The following is a 22,831-nucleotide window of genomic DNA, read 5'->3' on the forward strand; positions in this document are numbered from 1 at the left end:
TAACAATAATCAATTCATTGAAAAAATAAAGATAACTTATAATTTTTATATCATTTGTGTCTTCACTTTCTTGTAGTCGATTAGGTGGTAATCTAAAGAATATGTTATTCTTGAAAAAAAATTAGAGAAATAATTCAAGAATATACTGTATTCAATTAGTTATAGAAATAAAGTAAAAGTCACGTTTTAGTTTTTATTAAGAATTAATTTTCTCATATATTTTGTTTTTAAGGACATTTCATTTGATTTCAGGAAAACTAAGCTAGCGTTTGGCTATAGATTCCCAAATTTATTTAAAAAAATCTGATTTGGGTGAAGTTTGATTTGAAGATGAAAATGTATTTGGACATATGTTTTCAAAATATATTTCTCAAATTTATTTTGGAAAAAAATGTATATTATTTTTGCCCAAAACTAGCTATTAAGCTGGTTTTGAGATTTGGGATTTGGCCAAAATATAGGTAAAAGTTATGGCCAAATATGTGTTTCCCAAATAAAATCCAAATTTATTTTGGCAAAATCTATGGCCAAACGGGTCCTCGGTCTATTTTTTTATTTACATTTATTTGGTTTATAAAAGTTTTTCAAATCCAAGATTCCAAGAGAAGACCACCAACAAAGCCAAACACTGGGACTAGCGCGTGAGATAAGTGCGACTAGCGCGTGAGATAAGTGCGACTAGCGCGTGAGATAAGTGCGACTAGCGCGTGTGATAAGTGCGACTGAAAACGCGTCTGTTCCACATAAAGAAAAAGAAAGCTGACCCCCTAACCCCTATTTCCTTCTTTCCTTCACTGGAATTAATTTCGTAATCTGCAGCTATATTTTCTGCATAAAAATAGAAAAGAGAAATTTACTCAAAAACCGGTCTTAAAATTTGACTATCCAAAATTTCTCCAAGAAAAGCGCAATCTTTTTGTCCGAGAGCTGCTTCTTTCTCTACTCTTTTTCATAGCCCCAAGTTCTGCTCCTTTCTCACTTCTTCTCTTTGATTTTGGTTTTTATTTACTGCGTATACATAAGACAGGTTGGTTTGTTTTCTTGTTTTTATTGCTTGTTTATGAATCTCAATTTATCTACAATTATATGGGGTTCAAATTTTCTTTATAGCTTCTGCTAAGTGTAACTTGTTCTTGATTTGTTTTAATTGTTGTTTAGATCTATTTGATTTTGCACGATACCAACTTTATGGGAAGGATCAGTGGTTTTTTCTGTTTTCTGGAAGACTCATTTGCATTTTAGACTAGGACTTTTATGCATTTTGTCTTTTTTTTTCATCTTTAAATGGACTGCTCGCCCTGCTTGTAGTGATTGATGCCTTAAGGTACAAGTGTAACTGGGTTCTTTAAAAGTTCTTGTCTTCGAGATTTTTACTGTGATATTGTGTAATTTGTTACTGAACTTGGATAAAGAAGTCCACTTGATTGTGGAACTTGTCTAAGAAATGGTAAATGTGAAAGTACTGGGATTTTTAAGTTTAATTTCCACATTTCTAGTTCCTTACTATTTTTATAGCTCCGTTTGTGATGTGGTAGGCCAATTTACTTGTTATTTGGTTAGTTTTGACTAATGTCCTATCATACGTGGATCTACTGTTGCCCTAAGCAAATGTGACAGGAGGGGCGATGAAGCACCAAATTCACGAGTTTATTGGCACAGGTTGAGGGACTTGTGTTTTAGGTCATAGGTTTGAGCCCGACGCCAAGCGAACTAACTCTGGTATTTAAGTGAAGAAGGGTAGAGGGGCAGGCCCATCATCCCGAGTTTCGAAAGCTGCGGTTGGCCAAAGGGTCAGCTTCAGATGGATTTCTCGGTCATTAAAAAAAATGTATAAAAATATATTTTGTTTTGGTGCGAAGCCTCTAACTTGATGTGTTGCCGGTGACTAATGGAAGAGTATCAAAGTTCTTATGTTATGCACATTTGTTGACTTCTTACTGTTCCTGTGGTTTATGGTGCAAAATGCATTTCAGAACTTACAAATGCAATCCAACATATCTTTGCAGGTACCGTTGCCTATAAAAGGTGGATCAAAAAGTGAATTCTGGCTCTTTCGGTCGAATGAGCATGGAGAAAGCTTCTGCTGACTGTCCGTATCCTGGATGCTTCTTCTGTGTTATGAAGGAAGCAAACCCAAGCAAGCGCCGAGCAAGTATATTGAAGTTCTTTCGAGAACTTCCCTCACAGGATGATGATGGTCAAGTTCTTCCCATTAGTGGCCTATGGAATACAGCCATGGCGCATCCTAATGATCCGGAGTTTATTGAATTGGGGATATTTGAATGCATGTCAGCACTTATTTGGAAGGGTTTAAAGAACCGCCGCTGGCTTTCACATGACCAAAATATATATATACCTTATTATGCGGCACATATAATTGGATCGTACACCATGAATATGGAAGAGTTTGCTGAAAGAGCTGTGCGTGCTGGAGTCATCCCTCCTTTAGTTGAACTTTTGAGAGGTAGGCTAACTTGGGTGGAACAGAGAGTTGCAGTGAGAGCGTTAGGACATTTAGCTACCTATGCCAGCACCTTTCCAACTGTTGCAAGTCACGGTGAGATTCTAGAGCTCTCCATCCAACTCGCGATGAGTTCACTTGAAATTGTTTACTCCCATTTTTACCAGTATGTTGATAGAAGACTTAGTTATCATTGTGACCTTCTTACGCGCGGCATGGGTGGAGTTGAAATGGAGTCCAGAAAAGCAGAAGAATGGGCTAGTCAGCTACAGTGTTGGTCCCTTCAGCTTATTAATTGCTTTGCTTTCAAACCTGAATTTCTTCCTACTATATGCAAGCCGGAATTTCTAGCAAAGCTTCCAGGAATGTGGGGTGGGCTTGTTAATGAAAATTCCCCTGCTGGAATTGGTTTACTGAGGACAATTTGTCATCACAAACTTGGTCGAGGGCCTGTTGCTGCATGTCCTGGTATTATAGAGGCATTGTGCAATATAGCTCGCTCATCAGATGACTGGCAGTATATGGCAATTGACTGTCTTTTGTGGTTGCTCCAGGATCCAAGTACCTGTCATAAGGTAATGATGTGCTTTAAAACTATTCTGCTGAAGCTAAAAGCTGGAATATTTTATTCGGTATTGCCGTATTGATATTAGGTTCAATAGAATCAGGCGGTGGAATAGGGTACTAATGTGGCAGGAATACTTTATTCAGTAGTTTGGTTTTAGGTTCAATTGAATCAGGTGGTGGAACAGGGAAGTTCTATGTTAATTACAATAACAACAACATACCCAGTGTAATCTCACAAGTGGGGTCTGGGGAAGGTACTGTGTATGCAGATCTTAACCCTACTTTGTGAATATAGAGAAGCTGTTTCTGAAGACCCTCGGCTCAAGGAAAATGAAAAAAAGGGGCAGAAATCAACAAGCAGTAACATATCAATAAGATAATAAGCTAACTGAAGAAAAGGAAACAATAGGTAACAATAGAACAAAGAATACGAGAGTATAAGACTAATACTACTACCTGCTGGTACAACATAGAAACACGCTCGACTACCCACTAATCTCCTATCCTAATTTCCGACCTCCACACCCTGCTATCAATGTTCATGTCCTCAGTAAGTTAAAACTCCGTTATATCCTACCGAATCACCTCTCCATAATATTTCTTAGGCCTACCTTACCTCTCTTTGGACCCATTAAGGCCAACCTCTCACACCTCACCGGGGCATCTGCATCCCTCCTTTTCACATGTTCGAACCATCTCAGCTTTGGCGAATGAATTTATTTTCTCTTTTACTTCTTGGAGCTTAACTTTAATCACATAAGTTCATCCATTAAATGTGGAAGTGCTCCATTTCTTCTCCTATGTTGCATGTTTGCCTCCAGAACTTGTTAGTCAAAAATAGGTATACACTTCACTCATTGGGTGCCTCTTTTCTTAGTTCACAATGTAGATGTCTCATCGTAGATGTTTAACTGATCTTTAAAGTCAATTTTGTTCATACAACTCTAATTCAAAGAGGTTGGGTCATTCAGAATGTGCAAGATTTCGTATTTGGGAGCATGTACGTGTAAGTCCATAATTTGTAGAGAGAAGAAGGAAACAAAAGATGAGTGTTATATTTATGGGAATTCTGTGTAAACTTTAAAGTATGCTATTGGTATGGGCATAAGCGATCACCCTCATAAGAAACCTTCTATCTTAAAAGCAATGTTCCGCTGTACTTTTCCAAAAAAGAAAAAATGAAATGCCCACAGAACAGGTTTGGAATACTTTTCTAGTATTCTGCTACTTAGCTTGGGATATTCAGCTCCATTTGATGAAGTCTATGAATACTAGAATAAGTATTCAAAAACCGTCTATTAATACTAGAATAAGTATTGAAGATAAACATGTAACACCTGAAAGGTGTAATATCTAATGAGATGGTATTAGTAAAATTTATAAAGAAATAGAAATGAAGAAAAGAATCAATCAGTAAATAGAAGAGTGCACATACTTTCAACACCACACTTAAGTTTCACGCTTTACATATACTCTTGAGAATTTCTGCCTTTGAGAACCTGAGTTCTGAAGTGTGATGTATACCCTCTCAATCACATGAACAATTGGAAAGCTTTTTCAACTACCAACCCCCAGTTTCTTCTCCCCAACACCAGCGTGTGCATGTGCTATGGATGACAGTTTATGTTCATGTATTAGAAGGACGGACATAAAGCAAAACTGTCGTGAGAGGACTGTCACGTCCTAAACTATCCCCTAGACGTAACTGGCACCCACCTAACGCCACCTGCCAGGCGACCCCTTTCTCTAACGTTTAACCATTTACACAAACACTGAGAGAAAAAGTGCACGCCTAAAGTATTATTAATAATTAAAGAGGTAACGAGTATCGCTCAACACCTTAGTGAATTGATAGAAAAACCAACAATCCCTCAAATAATAAAACTTTAGCCCAAATCCCACACTAAGACCATGGAGCATCTAACAGAGTAATATGAATTTTATTGACGGATATGCAAACCCCTCCCAAAAAAAGAGATAACTAACACGAACTAAGCAAGTCTGAATGAAAGCCTCCACGAACAATGCAATGGCTCACCTCAGCAATAGGTTCCACTCGAACAACTCGTCAGCCACTAGCTCTATCTCCCGCAACGGTATCTGCATAGAGTTGCAGGTAAAGAGTGAGTTATACGTAAATATAACCCAGATCCTCGACCCGCCACTTTAAATACCTCTGGAACAAGTGTTAGAAAATACAAACACACTGCAACACGAATAATATAGTAAATATGATAATTATACAATAACTCAATCTATGTGTATCAACAGAGTTATTAAGAATTAACCAACAAGGATACCCAGTAAGGACTTATCATAATTGCAGTGAAAGGAATTTACCAACACACCTACGAGTCCACAACGGCACCACAATGCCTCAAATATGTAACAGAGCATACACAATGCTCGGGATGTACAAAGGCATACATAATGCCCCAACATCATGGCGCACAGCCGTATCAAACTCAACATCATGGCGCACAGCCGTATCAAACTCTATCATGGCGCACAGCCGTATCAAACTCAATATCATGGCGCACGGCCGTATCAAACTCAACACCATGGCTCACAACCGAATTAAACTATAAGACTCAACCTCATGGCGCACAGCCGTATCACACTATCAAACAACTTATAAAATAATATTTTTTTTTCATAAAATAATATATTTGCGGCTAGTCTAAGACCACCGACTCTGCCAAGTGCACGCTTGTCCCAACACATGGACCAAGCAGAGAAACACACTTTCAAAACGGATTTTAGAAAAGCAAGTATCAAAGTTTAAAGTCTCACTTACCTCGCTAACGGGAGGTTCCCCAACCTTGCGACGTCTAGAATACCAACCAAACAGTCTCCAATGGCCTTAATCTATCCAAAGTATTGAATAACACGTCCTAATTAGTTTACGCGAATAATTCCCATAATCTTAGAATAAATCAAAAATCAAAGTCTAACCCTCGATTCAATTAATGAAAATCTATGTCAAAAAAAACGACGTAAACCAAGCCGGGGCAGTGACTTCATTATGTCACGGTGACTTTTACCAATTCTTCTCTAACGTGCTCAAATCTAATCATTGCCACATGATTACTCTATAACTAATCATTATCATCATATTCCAATTATTAGGCATTATCTCCAAATTAAAGAGGCAAAAAAATGAATTGTAGCCTACAGGGATTACTTTCCATGTCAGATTATTCATCTTGAAATCCAAACTTTTAGACTAACTCCACTAATTATTTAATCATGGTCAATTCATTATGTCTTTCCCTACCCATTGCTATAACTATTATCTTGATAAAAATAATAACAAATATATACCAATTGAATCACAGTAGTAGGATACGTTCGTATAACGTATGTATACCTGGTTCTTTCTTCTCCCCGAGCAGTGATAGCCGCCTAAGGTCCCTTCTCGATACGCACTTTTCTCCTTTCTTTCTTTATTATTAACTAAGACCACGACATATTAGGTCTTTTCATGTGCCGCCAGAATATATATATATATATATATATATTAGGTCTTTTCATGTGCCGCCAGAATATATATATATAGCTCTAACTTTTTACTATATATTTTATCCCAACTACTTTATTATCCAACCAATAGATGTAATAATAAATTAGGCCTACTAACTATTTAATTTTTTTTTTTAAAACTCTTTGAGTTAATCAGTATATATAAAATTTTCGGTTATTACATTCTCCCCCACTTAAACAAGCGTTCGTCCTCGAACGAGTTAGAAAGTGTACCTGACATCTCAATCAACTGGGGGTACTTTCTTCGAATGTCTGCTTCGGACTCCCACGTTGCTTCCTCTGTTGGATGGTTACGCCATAATACTTTCACTGAAGCAATCTTTTTTGACCTCAATTGCCGCATTTGCCTATCAAGAATAGATATCGGACCTTCTTCATAAGTTAAGTTCTCATCAAGCTCCACATCCTCTGGCTGAATCTTATGACTATTATCACGAACATATCGTCCAAGCATAGACACATGAAATACGGGATGAACCGCAGACAACCTCGGAGGCAAGGCAAGTTTATACGCCACCGACCCGATTCGATCTAAAATCTCATACGGACCAATATACCTCGGACTTAGCTTACCTTTGCGCCCAAATCTCATGACTCCTTTCATAAGGGACACCTTCAAAAAGACTTTTTCTCCTTTCATGAACTCCAAATCACGAACTCTCTTATCTGCGTAGGATTTTTGTCTACTTTGAGCTGTCCGAAGTCGTTCACGTATCAATGCAACTTTCTCTAAAGCTTGTTGAGCCAAATCCGGACCCAATAGCTGTGCTTCACCAGGTTCAAGCCATCCAATTGGTGAACGACATTTACGACCATATAGAGCTTCAAACGACGCCATTTGTATACTCGACTGATAGCTGTTATTATAAGCTAACTCTGGTAACGGCAATTGATCGTCCCAATGACCACCAAAATCAATGGCACAAGCTCTAAGCAGGTCCTCCAAGATCTGAATAACCCGCTTGGATTGTCCGTCCATCTGTGGATGGAAAGCTGTGCTCAACTTAACCTGAGAACCCAAAGACTTTTGAAATGACTTCGAAAATTCAGTAGTAAATTGTGCACCCCGATCCGATATTATGGAAATAGGCACACCATGAAGCCGAACTATCTCACAGAGGTATATATCTGCTAGTTGTTCAGCAGTATGAGTAACTCGAACTGATAAGAAATGTGCGGACTTTGTGAGTCTGTCCACGATCACCCATACTGAATCATGTTTCTTAAAAGTACGTGGCAACCCAACTACAAAATCCATAGTAATCCTTTCCCACTTCCACTCAGGGATAATCAACTACAGCATCACACCTCCTGGTTTTTGGTGCTCATATTTTACCTGCTGACAATTTAAGCAACTAGTTACATGTTTCAGAATAACATACTTCATACCTTTCCACCAGTACAATTCACGCAAGTCTTGATACATTTTAGTAGCACCTGGATGGATGTAACGGGAGCTATGAGCCTCTTCAAGAATCAACTGCTTTACATCACCCACCATGGGGATATGCAATCTACCATGCCGTCGTAACACACCTTTATTATCAATAGCAAATGACTTAACACCACCATTCTGCACTCGATCTCGGAGTCTAACTAGATGGGGATCTTCAAATTGACAAGCCTTGACCTGTCCAACCAAGGATGATTGTGCTACCAAACCCGCAAGTAATCTGCCCGGCAATGTATGATCAATACGCACTCCCCGATTGGCCAATGCCTGAATATCCATAACCATAGGTCGTTCTTCAGCAGTAAATCGGGCCAAACTACCATAGACTTTCTACTCAAGGCGTCTGCCACCACATTCGCCTTCCCGGGATGATATAAAATAGTAAGATCATAATCTTTAAGTAATTCTAACCACCGTCTCTGCCTCAGATTCAGATCTCTTTGCTTGACTATATATTGCAGACTCTTGTGATCAGTATAGATTTCACACGGCTCACCATAAAGATAGTGACGCCAGATCTTAAGTGCAAATACGATCGCAACTAATTCCAAGTCATGAGTTGGATAATTCTCTTTATGGTTCTTTAGCTGTCGAGAAGCATAAACTACTACCTTGCCATTCTGCATCAACACACAACCCAAACCGACTCGAGACGCATCACAATAAATAATAAACCCCCCTGCACTTGTAGGTAGTGTCAAAATCGGAGCTATAGTTAATGCGGTCTTCAATTTCTGAAAACTTTCTTCACACTCATTTAACCACTGAAATGCAACACCCTTCTGAGTCAATCGAGTCAATGGAGTCGCTATCTTTGAGAAACCCTCAACAAACCTTCTATAATATCCGGCTAGGCCTAAGAAGCTACGTATCTCTGTAGGAGTCGTGGGTCGAGGCCAATCTCGAACTGCCTCTATCTTCTTTGGATCAACTTGAATCCCATCTCGTGACACCACATGTCCCAAAAAGGAAACTGTATCCAACCAAAATTCATACTTTGAGAACTTGGCGTAAAGCTTTCGCTCCCGAAGTGTCTATAGCACAACTCTCAAGTGTTGTTCATGTTTTGCCTCACTTCGAGAGTAGACCAAAATGTCATCAATAAATACAATCACAAAATGATCTAAGAATGGTTTAAATACCCTATTCATGAGGTCCATAAATGTCGCGGGGGCATTAGTAAGCCCGAAGGACATCACCAAAAATTCAAAATGCCCGTACCTGGTCCAAAATGCTGTCTTGGATATATCCTCGGTCTTAATTCTCAGTTGATGGTAACCCGATCTCAGGTCAATCTTTGAAAAGTGAGTTGCACCTTGTAGCTGGTCGAATAGATCATCAATACGTGGCAACGGATATTTATTCTTGATCGTTACCTCATTCAGCTGCCTGTAATCAATACACATTCTTAGCGTACCATCTTTCTTTTTAACAACTAACACAGGTGCACCCCAAGGTGACACGCTAGGCCTGATTAATCCCTTATCAAGTAGCTCTTGAAGTTGAACCTTTAATTCTCTCAATTCCGCTGGAGCCATACGGTATGGAGGAATATAGATAGGTTGAGTTCCTGGCACCAAATCAATACTGAACTCAATTTCTCTCATCGGAGGCAGCCCGGGTAAGTCTTCTGGAAACACATCAGCAAATTCTTGAACCACTGGTACACTATCAATAGTAACATCCTCCAAGTGTGTATCATGAACGGTAGCAATAAAACCCAAACACCCATTATTAATCATTCAACGGGCTTTTACATAGGATATTATCTTTCCCTAAGTCAGAGGAGTTATGCCTTTCCGCACTAAACATGGTTCTCCCGGAAAATCAAAACGTATTCGCTTGGAATGACAATCAACTGAAGCATAACATGACGCTAACCAATCCATACCCATAATCACATCAAAGTCAGACATAGGCAACACTAGTAGATCAACTGCGGTGTCCTGCCCTGAATAAATATCACACAATCTCTATAGACTCTATCCACTAGGGTCACCACAATATAAGGCACATTAAGAGACTGAATTCCTCGCTCTAAGTATATGGAAAAAGATGGAGATACATATGAATACGTAGAACCAGGATCAATAAGAGCGTAAGCTCCATAAGAACCGATAGTGATAATACCTGTGACGACTGCATTAGATGCCTCGACATCCTGTCTGGCCATAGCAAAGAATCTCGACGGTCCGCCCGCTTCCTGAATAGTCTGTGTACCCTGTCGACCCTGTCCACGAGCAACCTACGGAGCGGCTCTAGCTAGCTGAGTCTAAGTCTTTGTACCTGTAAACGTTCTCTGCGACTGTGGAGTGGCATGGCTAGTAGCAGAATATCCTCTAGGACAATACTTAGCAATATGTCCTTTTTGACCACAAGTAAAACAAGCCCCATCTGTTCCAAAACAACGACCACTATGATTTCTACCACAATTGGAACACCTCGGATGTTGACCTGACTGATATGAGCTATTATCCTTCCTCTGTGTCTGATGCTGCCCTTGTCTAGTTGGATAAGTACTCCTAGAAGACTGCACCACTGACTTTGACTGAGTAGGTCTGGACTGCCCACGATTAAAACCACTCTTGCCCCCAGATGGAGCTCCACTAAACCCGCCGGCGCTACGAGCCCTTTTGCTTTCTCGCTCGGTCCTGTCCCTCTCTTGATAAGACTCATAACGGAGAGCAGTATCCACTACCTCTTCGTACGAACCACCTCTAACATCCCTAACCACATGACCCCGATAACGATGCTCAAGCCCATCTACGAACCTCCTCACTTTCTCATGCTCATCTGCAACTAGAAAAGGTGCATAAATGGCTAAGTCAGTGAACTTAGCCTCATACTCTGTAACCGTCATACTGCCCTGGCGCAGTTGCTCGAACTGACGTCTCATGTCGTCTCTCTTGCTCAGTGGAACGAACCTATCCATAAACATAGCCGAAAACTCTGACCAAGTAATAGGTGGCAAACCTGCTCGTCTATCTCTTTGAACTGAATTCCACCATGACTCTGTAGATCCTGAAAATAGAAAAGTAGCAAATTCCAACCCTCGAGTCTCCTTCAGCCCCAAAGTAGATAGTATCTTCTCACAACGCTGAATGAACTTCTGGGGCTCAATAGAAGCCTATGTAGCATCGAACTCTGGTGGCTTAAGATCTATGAAATTCTTAAGATCCTTAGACTACCCTGTATTTGCAACTGGCTAAACAACCTGCTGAGGAGCTATCTGAGGAGCTGCAACATTCAACTGAACCTGTGCTTGCGCCTGCGAAGTAGTCTGGGGAGCTGGAAGTCCACCCTGAGTAGGCACTAACGCCTCCAACACATTCAACAACCTCACCACTGCATCTGCAGGTAAGGTAACAGTAGGCACATCAACTGGGACTGATGGTGGAGCATCATGAACCATTTGTTCTTGTACTCGATTTGGCATAGTAGCTTGGGATTGACCCGTGTTCACAACTTCAGGCTGGAGAGCAGCCTGTCTACTAGTCTGAGCTCTAGTCTAATGAGCCCCAACTTGACCACCACCTCGGGTAGTACCTCGTCCAGCACCACGTCTAGCAGATGAAGGTGTGCGTGTCCTAGCATATGAAGGTGTGTGTGTCACGTCCCAAACTACCCCCTAGACGTGACTGGCACCTAGCTAACATCTCCTGACAGGCAACCCCTTTCTCTAACATTTAACCATTTACACAAACACTGAGAGAAAAAGTACATGCCTAAAGTATTATTAATAATTAAAGAGGTAACGAGTATCGCTCAATACCTTGTAAAACTCTAGCCCAAATCCCACACTAAGACCATGGAGCATCTAACAGAGTAATATGAGTTTTATTGACGGGTATGCAAACCCCAAAAAAAAGAGATAACTAACACGAACTAAGCAAGTCTGAATGAAAGCCTCCACGAATAATGCGGTGGCTCACCTCAGCAATAGGTTCCACTCGAACAACTCGTCAGCCACTAAGCTCTATCTCCCGCAACGGTATCTGCATAGAGATGCAGGTAAAGAGTGAGTTATATGTAAATATAACCCAGATCCTCGACCCGCCACTTTAAATACCTCTGGAACAAGTGTTAGAAAATACAAACACACTGCAACACGAATGATATAGTAAATATGATAATTATACAATAACTCAATCTATGTGTATCAACAGAGTTATTAAGAATTAACCAACAAGGATACCCACTAAGGACTTATCATAATTGCAGTGAAAGAAATTTACCAACACACCTACGAGTCCACAACGGCACCACAATTCCTCAAATATGTAACAGAGCATACACAATGCTCGGGTGATGTACAAAGGCATACATAATGCCCCAACATCATGGTGCACAGCCGTATCAAACTCAACATTATGGCGCACAGCCGTATCAAACTCTATCATGGCGCACAACCGTATCAAACTCAATATCATGGCGCACGGCCATATCAAACTCAACACCATGGCTCACAGCCGAATTAAACTATAAGACTCAACCTCATGGCGCACAGCCGTATCACACTATCAAACAACTTATAAAATAATATTTTTTTTCGTAAAATAATATATTTGCGGCTAGTCTAAGACCACCGACTCTGCCAAGCGAACGCTTGTCCCAACACATGGACCAGGCAGAGAAAACACACTTTCAAAACGGGTTTTAGAAAAGCAAGTATCAAAGCTTAAAGTCTCACTTACCTCGCTAACGGGAGGTTCCCCAACCTTGCGACGTCTAGATACCAACCAAACAGTCTCCAATGGCCTTAATCTATCCAAAGTATTGAATAACACGTTCTAATTAGTTTACGCGAATAATTCCCATAATCTTAGAATAAATCAAAAATCAAAGTCTAACCCCCGATTCAATTAATGAAAATCTATGTCAAAAAAAACGACGTAAACCAAGCTGGGGCAGTGACTTCATTATGTCACGGTGACTTGTACCAATTCTTCTCTAACATGCTCAAATCTAATCATTGCCACATGATTACTCTATAACTAATCATTATCATCATACTCCAATTATTAGGCATTATCTCCAATTTAAAGAGGCAAAAAAAAATGAATTGTAGCCTACATCGATTACTTTCCATGTCAGATTATTCATTCTTGAAATCCAAACTTTTAGACTAACTCCACTAATTATTTAATCATGGTCAATTCATTATGTCTTTCCCTACCCATTGCTATAACTATTATCTTGATAAAAATAATAACAAATATATACCAATTGAATCACAGTAGTAGGATATGTTCATATGAACATATGTATACCTGGTTCTTTCTTCTCCCCGAGCAGTGATAGCCGCCTTAGGTCCTTTATCGATACGCATTTTTCTCCTTTCTTTCTTTATTATTAACTAAGACCACGGCATATTAGGTCTTTTCATGTGCCGCCAGAATATATATATATAGCTCTAACTTTTTACTATATATTTTATCCCAACTACTTTATTATCCAACCAATAGATGTAATAATAAATTAGGCCCACTAACTATTTAAATTTTTTTTTTAAACTCTTTGAGTTAATCAGTATATATAAAATTTTCGATTATTACAAGGACGTTAGTCATGTTTGCTTGCAAGAATTTCTTTTTCCTATCCTATCGAGCCTGATTTGCACTATTGTTACTAGCTTTGGTGCCAATCTGTCTTGAAGGTGTTTGGCTTTACTTTGTCAAAAAGGTTAAAATGAGCATCTTGTTTGATTGATCTACTTCTGCATTTAGATGGAGAATTTTTTAACAAGAAGTTATTTCTGTTGTCTCTTTTCATCTTTTTCGTTTTCTTGAGCCGATGGTCTATCGGAAACAACCTCTCTACTCCATCGGGATAGGGGTAAGGTCTGCCTACACACTATCCTCCCCAGATCCCTCACCTGTGGATTTGACTGGGTTGTTGTTGTTGTTCACAAAGACAACTCTTTCTTGTTGTTGTTGAGATGCACCAAATCAGCAGAGCCATACAATTATGGCTGAAAGCATTCTTGTGAATCATTAAGAAGGTTTTGTTTTGCCCAACACCTATTTTCAGGTGGAATCTGTTTTAGAGGTGAAATGACACAATGTGATGGAATTATATTATCCTCTGGAGTAACCTGGTTAAGACCTTTTGCAACAGATAGCAAAAATCTACTTGCACAATGAGAATTAACTCCAACTCTTACGAGAAGAATAATTATATTAATTTACTTGCACCATTACACATTAGGTATTGGACACACTCAAAGTCTTTCTCGTTGTGCTTTATGAAAGTCTTTCTCATCTTCTAGTTTTAAGAGAAATGAATATTGTAGCTACTTTGACTTGAGAAGGGAATACAACAGCTACTAAGCCTCAGTCCCTAGCAAATTGGGTTCGGCTATATGGATCCCCATTGACCAGGTTTCTCTATTTAGATTCATCTAAGGTACAAAATAAATAAGAAGTACTTGAAGTTCTTTATATTTCTGTTGGCATAAGAATTTCTAGTAGGACCTAAAGACTCCTAGAAAGCATAAGATCTAAAGTAAATGTACTAACATGTTTAAAACATATTTCTAACTAACTAGTATCGTCTATATAGATATTCTACATCTATTGTGCCCTATCCTAAGCTAAAGCTGCATGGATTCAAGGAAAGCATATGTCTTTATAGACAACTTCCTTTCATGTGATTTTAGGTGTACCTCGTCCGTTTTAACATGTTCACTCACCATAGTTTCGCACTTATAGGCCGGTGCATCGGGAGGTCGATGCAAGACATGACCAAATCATCTTAATAGACTTCTCATTTTATCCTCCTCGTGTGCTACTTGCACCTTCTCGCAAATGTTAATTCTTAATCTTTTTTAGTCTTGTATGACCGTACATTTATCTTAGCATCCGCATCTTTGCAATACTCATTTTATGGATGTGTTTAACTTTAGCGGCCCAAAATTTATTCCCATGTAACATTGTCGGTCTTATAACTATCCTATATAACTTATTTTTCACTATGGTAGGCATCTCTATATCACATAACACCCCAATATCACTTTTATGTTTCAGCCATTCGATTTTGATTCTATGTGTAACATTCTTATCTATAATCTCATTCTCCTGGAACAATGAGCCTAAATATCTGAATTATTTGCATTTAGGCACCACAATCACGTCTAATTTCACCTCAGTTTCACTCTTCCCATGCTCATTAACTTGCAGTGTATACATTCAGTTTTACTTCTGCTTATCCTAAACTCTTTAGTGCTTCTCCATAGCCCTAGCTTTTGGTTGACACCGTTGCACAATAGTGTCAGCAAATAGTATACACCATGGAACCTAATCTTGTATTGTGTTGGTTAGCTCATCAATAACTAGGATAAACAAGTATAGGCTCAATGCCGATCCATTGAGTAAACCCACGATGATGGGAAACGCTGTTGTATCTCTGTCTACTATTCTCACGCTAATGATGGCACCTTCGTACATGTCCTTTATCAAATTTATATTTTGACCGAGAAGAAAAGGCTTAACATATTTGACAGATTCAAGACACTTCTCGAACTTAGGACTAATTACTTTGAGTAGACTATACGGTTAATAGTTGCTAGCAAAGTCGTCACGCTATAAATACTTTTGAGACCCCTTGTCTTATCAATGGTATGAATTTGACTTATCAAATATATTTTAGAGAGGCCATGTCAGTGTTATGACTTACACTGTGAATAGAGTGCAACTCGAGGAAGATGAAAACGTCAAATAAAGAACAGACATGTCCATGCATACTATTGCCTTGTACTTTATTTCAACAAGATGGAGAGCAGTATATGGAGAGAAAGAAGGACTTGTATATGGTGTTCATAAACTTAGAAAAGGCGCACGATAAAGTTCCGAGGGAGGTTTTGTGGAGATGTTTGGAGGCTAGAGGTGTACCTGTTGCCTATGTTAGGTTGATTAAGGACATGTATGATGGAGCAAAGACCCGAGTGAGGACGGTGGGTAGGGACTCAGAACATTTTTCGGTTACGATAGGGTTGCATCAGGGGTCGGCACTTGGCCCTTTTTTGTTTGCTCTGGTGATGGATGTACTGGCGCGCCACATCCAAGGGGAGTTGACGTGGTGCATGCTATTTGCTGATGCTATTGTATTGATTGATAAGACGCAAGACGGTGTGAACGCGCAATTAGAAGTATGGAGGCAGACCCTGGAATCTAAAGGTTTCAAGTTGAGCAGGACCAAGACAGAATACTTGGAGTGTAAGCTCAGTGGCAAGACTCAAGGAGGGGAAGAGGAGGTGAGGCTGGACTCATAGGAGAGGAAGTTTTAAGTACCTTGGGTCTATTATTCAGGGGGATGGGGAGATTGATGAAGATGTCACACATTATATTGGGGCGGGATGGATGAAATAGAGACTCGCTTCCGGTGTTTTGTGTGACAAGAAGGTGCCACTGAAACTTAAAGGTAAGTTCTACAGAGTGGTGGTCAGGCCAACGATGTTGTATGGGGCTGAGAGTTGGCCAGTCAAGATCGCTCATGTCTAGAAGATGGAGGTAGCAGAGATGGGGATGTTGAGTTGGATGTGCGGGCCAGTGTTTGGAAAAGCGATCGCTTCGTTGCTTTAAGCGCGAAACGACAGGGCATCGCTTTTTACTGCCTAAGGCGATGCGATCGTGTGAAGCACACACTTCAGTGAAAAAAGCGACAAGGCGACGAGGCGACGAAGCGACTGAATTGATCGCTTCTGTTAAAAAATCGCAGCTGGGCCCTTTTTTTTTTAAAAAAAAAGATTGGGTCTGCTTGTAAATTATACAAAACAGACCCCTAAGCTCGCTATTACTGATCCTCGACAAAACAGAGTGTAAACAGACGCCTTCTCTCTTCTTCATCACAAAACTAGGGTTTCTGCCATTTCTCCAGTCCAGGTAAATTCTTGTTCTCCTTCTTATTTTTTTCTTTCTTCTTTCTTTCTTCTCTTGTCCAGATTCTCCTTTTTTTCTTTCTTTTTCCTTCTTTCTTCCTTCTTCTTCCTTCTTCTTTCTTTCTTCTTCTGAGTCAGAACCATTCGCTGGAGTCCAGCGCTGGTTTGATTCTTCTGCTTCATTTTTCCTTCTTTCTTCCATTATTTATATATGTTGTATTTTTTAGTTTATTTGATTTTTTAGTCTATATTTCAGTATATAAAATTAATTATTATATATAATAATTAGTTTATTTGATTAATTTTATATGTATTTCATTTTAGAAAATTCATTATTTATATGTATATATATATTATTATTATATATATATGTTATATTTCAGTTTATTTGATTATGTATTTTCTTATATCTTAATAGGGATTTCAAAATGTCTCAAAGTTCGAAAGAGAATTGGCGATATGGCGATAGAGTTAATGAGAAGAATACAAAAGTTGTTTGCAAGTTTTGTAACAAGACGACAACGGGTGAAATTTATTGCTTTAAATACCATTTATTGGTGGCGATAGAAACGTCACAAGTTGTCCGAAATACCCACCGGAGGTGAGGGAAGAAATAAAAAATTTTGTTGAAAAGAAGAAGGAGCAAAAAAATCAAATGAGTCATTAACCAATGGTGACCAATCTTGATGATGATGATGTTGAAGAATTGTCACTTCCAACAAAACGGGGAAGAGATGCAATCTCTTCAAACCATGGATCATCAACTAAATGTCCTATAGATTGCTATTTCCCAAAGAAGCCGGAAGCAAAGAGCGGTGGAAAAGATGTACAAAAAATTGCTAAAGACATTTTGAGGGATCGTGCAGTTAGAGCTTTTGCACGATGGGTCTATGATGTTGGGCTCCCCTTCAATTGTGTCAACTATGATACTTTTGGAGACTTTATTGAGGCCGTTGGTCAATACGGACCTGGAATGAAGCCTCCCACTTATCATGAAATCAGAGGCCCTTATCTAAATAAGGAAGTGGAGGAGACTAATAAAATTGTTGAGGAGCATAAAGTTGTGTGGAACAAGTATGGCTTCTCCATTGTGATGGATAAGTGGACGACAAGAACTGGGAAAATGATTATTAATGTGTTGGTGAATTCTCCTAAGGAAAGTTTGTTTCTTGAGTCCATTGATGCTAGTGACTCATCCATTGACCACATCAAAATGTTCACCTTGTTTCATAACACCATTGAAAAGATTGCCCAAGCAAAGTTGTTCAAGTGGTCACTGATAATACGGGTGAAAATGTGAAAACGGGTGGCATGATTGAAGGAGCGTACAAGAATGTCTATTGGACTCCATGTGTGGCTCATTGTATCAACTTAATGTTCGGGGACATTTTCAAGGAAAACCCCTTCTCTACAGTTTTTGGCTAGGGCGTTAGGGTACATTCTTATATTTCTCAGCGGCCCTTGTTATTGAATATGATGAGAAGATTCACCATGCAAAAAAAAATTGGTGAAACCAGACAAGACAAGGTTCGCCACTACTTTCTTGACTTTGCATAGTATCCACTTGCAAAAAGCCAATTTGAGAAAGTTGTTCACTTCAGAGGAATGGAGCAAGAGTAAATTTGCAAAGGAAAGTGCGGGGAAAGATGTTGCACGCATTATTCTTTCTTATTCTTTTTGGAATAATGTCCTTCGTGCTCTTAAAATTGGTGGCCCTTTGGTTAAAGTACTTTGTTTGGTGGATGAGGAGCAAAAACCACTAATGGGCTACCTCGATGAAGCTATTGATAGGGCCAAGTAGGCTATTCAAGCATCATTCACTGATGAGCAGAAATTTGCAAAGGTCTTTCAGATCATTGATGCAAGATGGAATGAGCAACTTCATAGACCTTTGCATGCAGCTGGACTTATTCTGAACCCGTCACTCTTTTATGATCAGCATGAGAATAATTCATTGGCTAAAGAAGTGTGGACAGGATTCCATCAGGTTGTTATCAAGTTGACCCAGATGAAGACTTGCAAGAAAAGATAGTAGATCAGCTTGCTATTTACAAGGCATCTGAAGGACTTTTTAAGCTCCGAATTGCTATTAAACAAAGAAAGACGAAGTCGCCAGGTGACCAAGTGTTTCTATATTTTATAGCTCTAACTTTAATGTATTGTTTTTACTTATTAACTCCTGAACATTTTTTTTGACTTCTATAGTTGAATGGTGGGACCAATATGGTGTAGAGACTCCGGATTTATAGATTTTCGCCATCAAAGTTATAAGTTTAACTTGTAGCTCATCCGGATGTGAAAGGAACTGGAGTGTTTTTGAACACGTGAGAAATAAAAAGAATTATTTCGTGTTTTGAGATAAAGTAAATTATATCTCAATTGTCCAACTCCTACTAATTAGTTGACACATGTTGTTTGCAGATTCATACAAAGAAGAGGAATCGACTAACCTTGAAGCGCCTCCATAATCTAGTGTTCATAAAATACAATAGAGCATTGAGGCGTCGCTACAACCACCGCAATATAATTGATCCAATTTTTTTTGGACAATATTATGAGGCTAATGAGTGGCTAACCGGAGTCCCCGAAAATTGTAAAGATGAAGAAGTATTCGAAGGCGACTCTGATTTCACTTGGGGTTATGTTGCGGTTGGTAGTGGTGTTGGGGAGGATCCTTATGGTTTACGGAGGAATACTCCAAGTTCAAGCTCGATTAGGAAGGGAAAAAGTGTGGCTACTACAAGTCGATCCCTATCCCTAATTGATGAAGATGAAAGTGATCATGAAGAGGACGGGGAAGAAGAAGATGACGAGCAATATGAAGATAATAGAGGAATTCAAGATTTTGACAATCTTGAAGAAGAACAAGAAGAGTAGAAGAATAAGATGTTGATTGACTTGATTCTAGTAATTTAGTAGCTTTGATTTTGCTTGTCCTATGGTTTGTGGAGGATTTGGTGGTACCTAGTACCTACTTTTAAGTTTTTAAATTGAAGTTTTTGATTATTTATAATTTTACATTTTGTTTTTTAAGAATTGCGCTTCACTTTAATAAAGCGTGCGCTTCGCTTTTGAAGCGAGGCGAGCCCTTATTGCTTTTTTGCGCTTCGCGCTCTCAAAAACACTGGTGCGGGCATACCAGGTTAGATAGGATTAGAAATGAGGTTATTCACGAGAGTGGGAGTGTGGCCCCTATTGAGGACAAGATGTGGGATGCGCGGGTTATGTGGTTTGGTCGTATGAGGAGGAGGACCACAGATGCCTCGGTGAGGAGGTGTGCAGAGGCGGATCCAGGATTTTAAATTTATGGGTTCCTGTCGCAATCTCAAATTAATATATAATAATAATTGGGTTCACAAATAGATAGTTAATAAAAATTTTAACAAAAATATAGGGTATACGCAAAAGTTACTGGGTTCCTGGGAGCCCATATATCATGCTCTATATCCGCCCCTAGAGGTGTGAGAGGTTGACATTGGAGGGCCTATGGAGAGGTAGAGGTAGGCCAAAGAAGAGGTGAGGAGAGGTGATTAGGCAAGAAATGGCGCAGTTTCAGCTGGCGGTGGACATGACCCTTGATAGGAAGGTATGGAGGTCAAGGATTAGGGTAGTAGAGTAGGTAGTCTAGAGTGTTCATAACAGTAGTATTGGCACGCAATCTCGCTTTCTGTTGGTAATAGGTTTTTATGACTAACCGTTGTTTTCTTTCATTGTTGATCACCTTACTATCTTGTTGTTTTTATTCTGCTTTTATATGGTTTTTTGGTACTGTCCCTTCTTGTCTATATTTTTCATTAATGTGGTGCTCATGCTTTCCTGACCCGAGGGTCTATTGGAAGCAACCTCTCTATCCTGACAAGGTAGGGGTAAGGTTTGCGTACACACTACCTTCCCCAGACCCCACAGTGTGGGATAATACTGGGTATGTTGTTGTTGTTTACATATATTAGAATTTTAGTTTTTGTTCCCTGAGCTGAGGGTTTGACGGAAACAGCTTCTCTGCCTTCTTAAAGGTAGGTGGTAAGGTCTGCGTACACACTACCCTCCCCAGATCCCACTTGTGCGATTACACTGGATTTGTTGTTGTTGTTGTTTACATATATTAAAGAAAGCGTAAATACAAAAAGTAAAAGTAACATGGAGTTGTAATTCGGCATCTTCCTCATGCCCTTTTAATGATATTATCTTACTCATCAAAAAAAAAAAAGGAAAAGTAATAAGGAAGATGATACGCAATAGAATTTCTGAAAATCGAAAAAGAAGGAACACCTAAAGAGTAAGAGATGAACTACTCTTGAACAGTGATTCCAAGAGCTTGATGAAGCCCAAAGAGTTGAGTGAACAGAGAAAAGGAAGTGTTATTGATCTTCACAACAATAGTTGAAAATACAGAGAAGGGATTTGTGTGATGCAGAGTTAGTTATAACTAACTTCTGGAAATCACATGACTTGCACGTGCTCCCTAACAACCTTTACTAACGACTTTAACTACTAGCTCAACTACTAACTTGATTACTAACTATGATTATCCACTAACTATAGTTATTACATTCAGATACGTATCAATACCCCCCCCCCCTCTTCAGATAATCCTTGTCCTCAAGGATTAAAAAGTGGAAACTTGAGCTTGAAATCCTGCAGATCCTCCCAAGTACTGTCCTCTGGAGCAGCATTCAGCCATTTGATAAGGACTTGTGCTATTGCCTTGCCATGCTTCTTGGCCAGCGTCCTATCTAATATTGCCTCAGGTTCTAGTAGTACATGGCCTGAGTCAGAATGTACCACAGGTAGTGTCACAGAAGCAGTGTGAGCTCCTTATTTCTTCTTGAGCAGAGAAACATGGAATGTAGGGTGGATCTTGGAGTGTGGAGGTAGAGCTAGAGTATAGACCACCTGGCCTACCCTGGCAATGATTTGGAAAGGTCCAAAGAACTTGGCAGCTAATTTCTGGTAGGAATGGCTCTTTAGAGAGAGTTGTCTGTAGGGTTGTAACTTGATGAAGACCCAATTACCTACTGCATAGCTCCTATCAGTTCTGCCTTTGTCTGCTTGCATTTTCATTCTGTGTTGAGCTTTCTCCAAGTGAGCTTTCAAGGCCCTTAGTGTTGCCTCTCTTGCCTGTAAGCTCCTATCTATCACATCCAACTGGGAATCAAAGGGTTGTTAGGGAAGTAGAGGAGGTGGTTTCTGACCATAAACAGCTTCATATGGGGTCATATGGGTGGCTGAGTGAAAGGTTGTGTTGTACCACCATTCTGCAAGAGGTAACCAATGGGGCCATTCCTTTGGTTTATCAATTGTCATGCACCTCAAGTAGCATTCCGAGCATCGATTAACAACTTCAGTTTGACCATCTGTTTGAGGATGGTAGGCAGAAGAAGTCAGGAGTGAGACTTTTTGTAACTTGAATAATTCTTGCCAAAATCTGCTTGTAAATACCTTGTCCCTATCCGACACAATAGTTCTTGGCATTCCATGATGTTTGAACACTCCCTCCATGAAAGTCTGAGCCACCTCTAAAGCTGTGTAAGGATGTTTGAGGGCCATAAAATGAGCAGCCTTACTGAGCCTGTCGACTACTACAAAAATGACCTCTTTACCTGCAGTCCTGATCAGCACCTACCAGCATTCTTCCTTTCCTGCTAAGTATTCCACCTTGAAACAAGTAGTGAGGTTTAGAGCAAGTACCAGATTGCAGGCCTTGAATCAACTTTTGGAGTGCTGGATCTTGGGTCCAGCTGTGTTTAACTGCTTCCAAAAGTTCAAAAGAGACCCCAGAAATGCTGAATAGTTCAATTGAATCCTCCTTCCTGGAAAGGGCATCAGCTGCAATGTTGTCCTTACCCTTTTTGTAGGATATGGTTTAATCATAACCCAACAGTTTGACCAACCATTTTTGTTGGCCAGGAGTAGTGATCTTCTGTTCAAGTAG

At 39.6% G+C, this 22,831-nt stretch overlaps 1 protein-coding gene and 1 long non-coding RNA gene across 2 annotated transcripts in view; both read left to right on the forward strand.

Annotated features, from left to right (window-relative positions):
* The first annotated feature begins 815 nt into the window (after nt 1-815).
* The window catches only part of LOC104232656 (uncharacterized), a 28,971-nt gene continuing 6,955 nt past the window's right edge, over nt 816-22,831 (forward strand). Inside the window, exons 1-2 of the mRNA XM_009785911.2 lie at nt 816-1,027; nt 2,007-3,036. Of these exons, the coding sequence (XP_009784213.1) occupies nt 2,062-3,036 (975 nt within the window). The 5' untranslated portion in view covers nt 816-1,027; nt 2,007-2,061. The remainder of the gene's footprint in view (nt 1,028-2,006; nt 3,037-22,831) is intronic.
* On the forward strand, nt 17,942-19,934 carry LOC138891287 (uncharacterized). Its single transcript, XR_011407672.1, has 3 exons — nt 17,942-19,015; nt 19,105-19,223; nt 19,321-19,934. It is a non-coding gene; the product is annotated as an uncharacterized lncRNA (long non-coding RNA).

Source organism: Nicotiana sylvestris, chromosome 5, assembly GCF_000393655.2.
Source record: "Nicotiana sylvestris chromosome 5, ASM39365v2, whole genome shotgun sequence".
Classification (NCBI taxonomy): domain Eukaryota; kingdom Viridiplantae; phylum Streptophyta; class Magnoliopsida; order Solanales; family Solanaceae; genus Nicotiana; species Nicotiana sylvestris.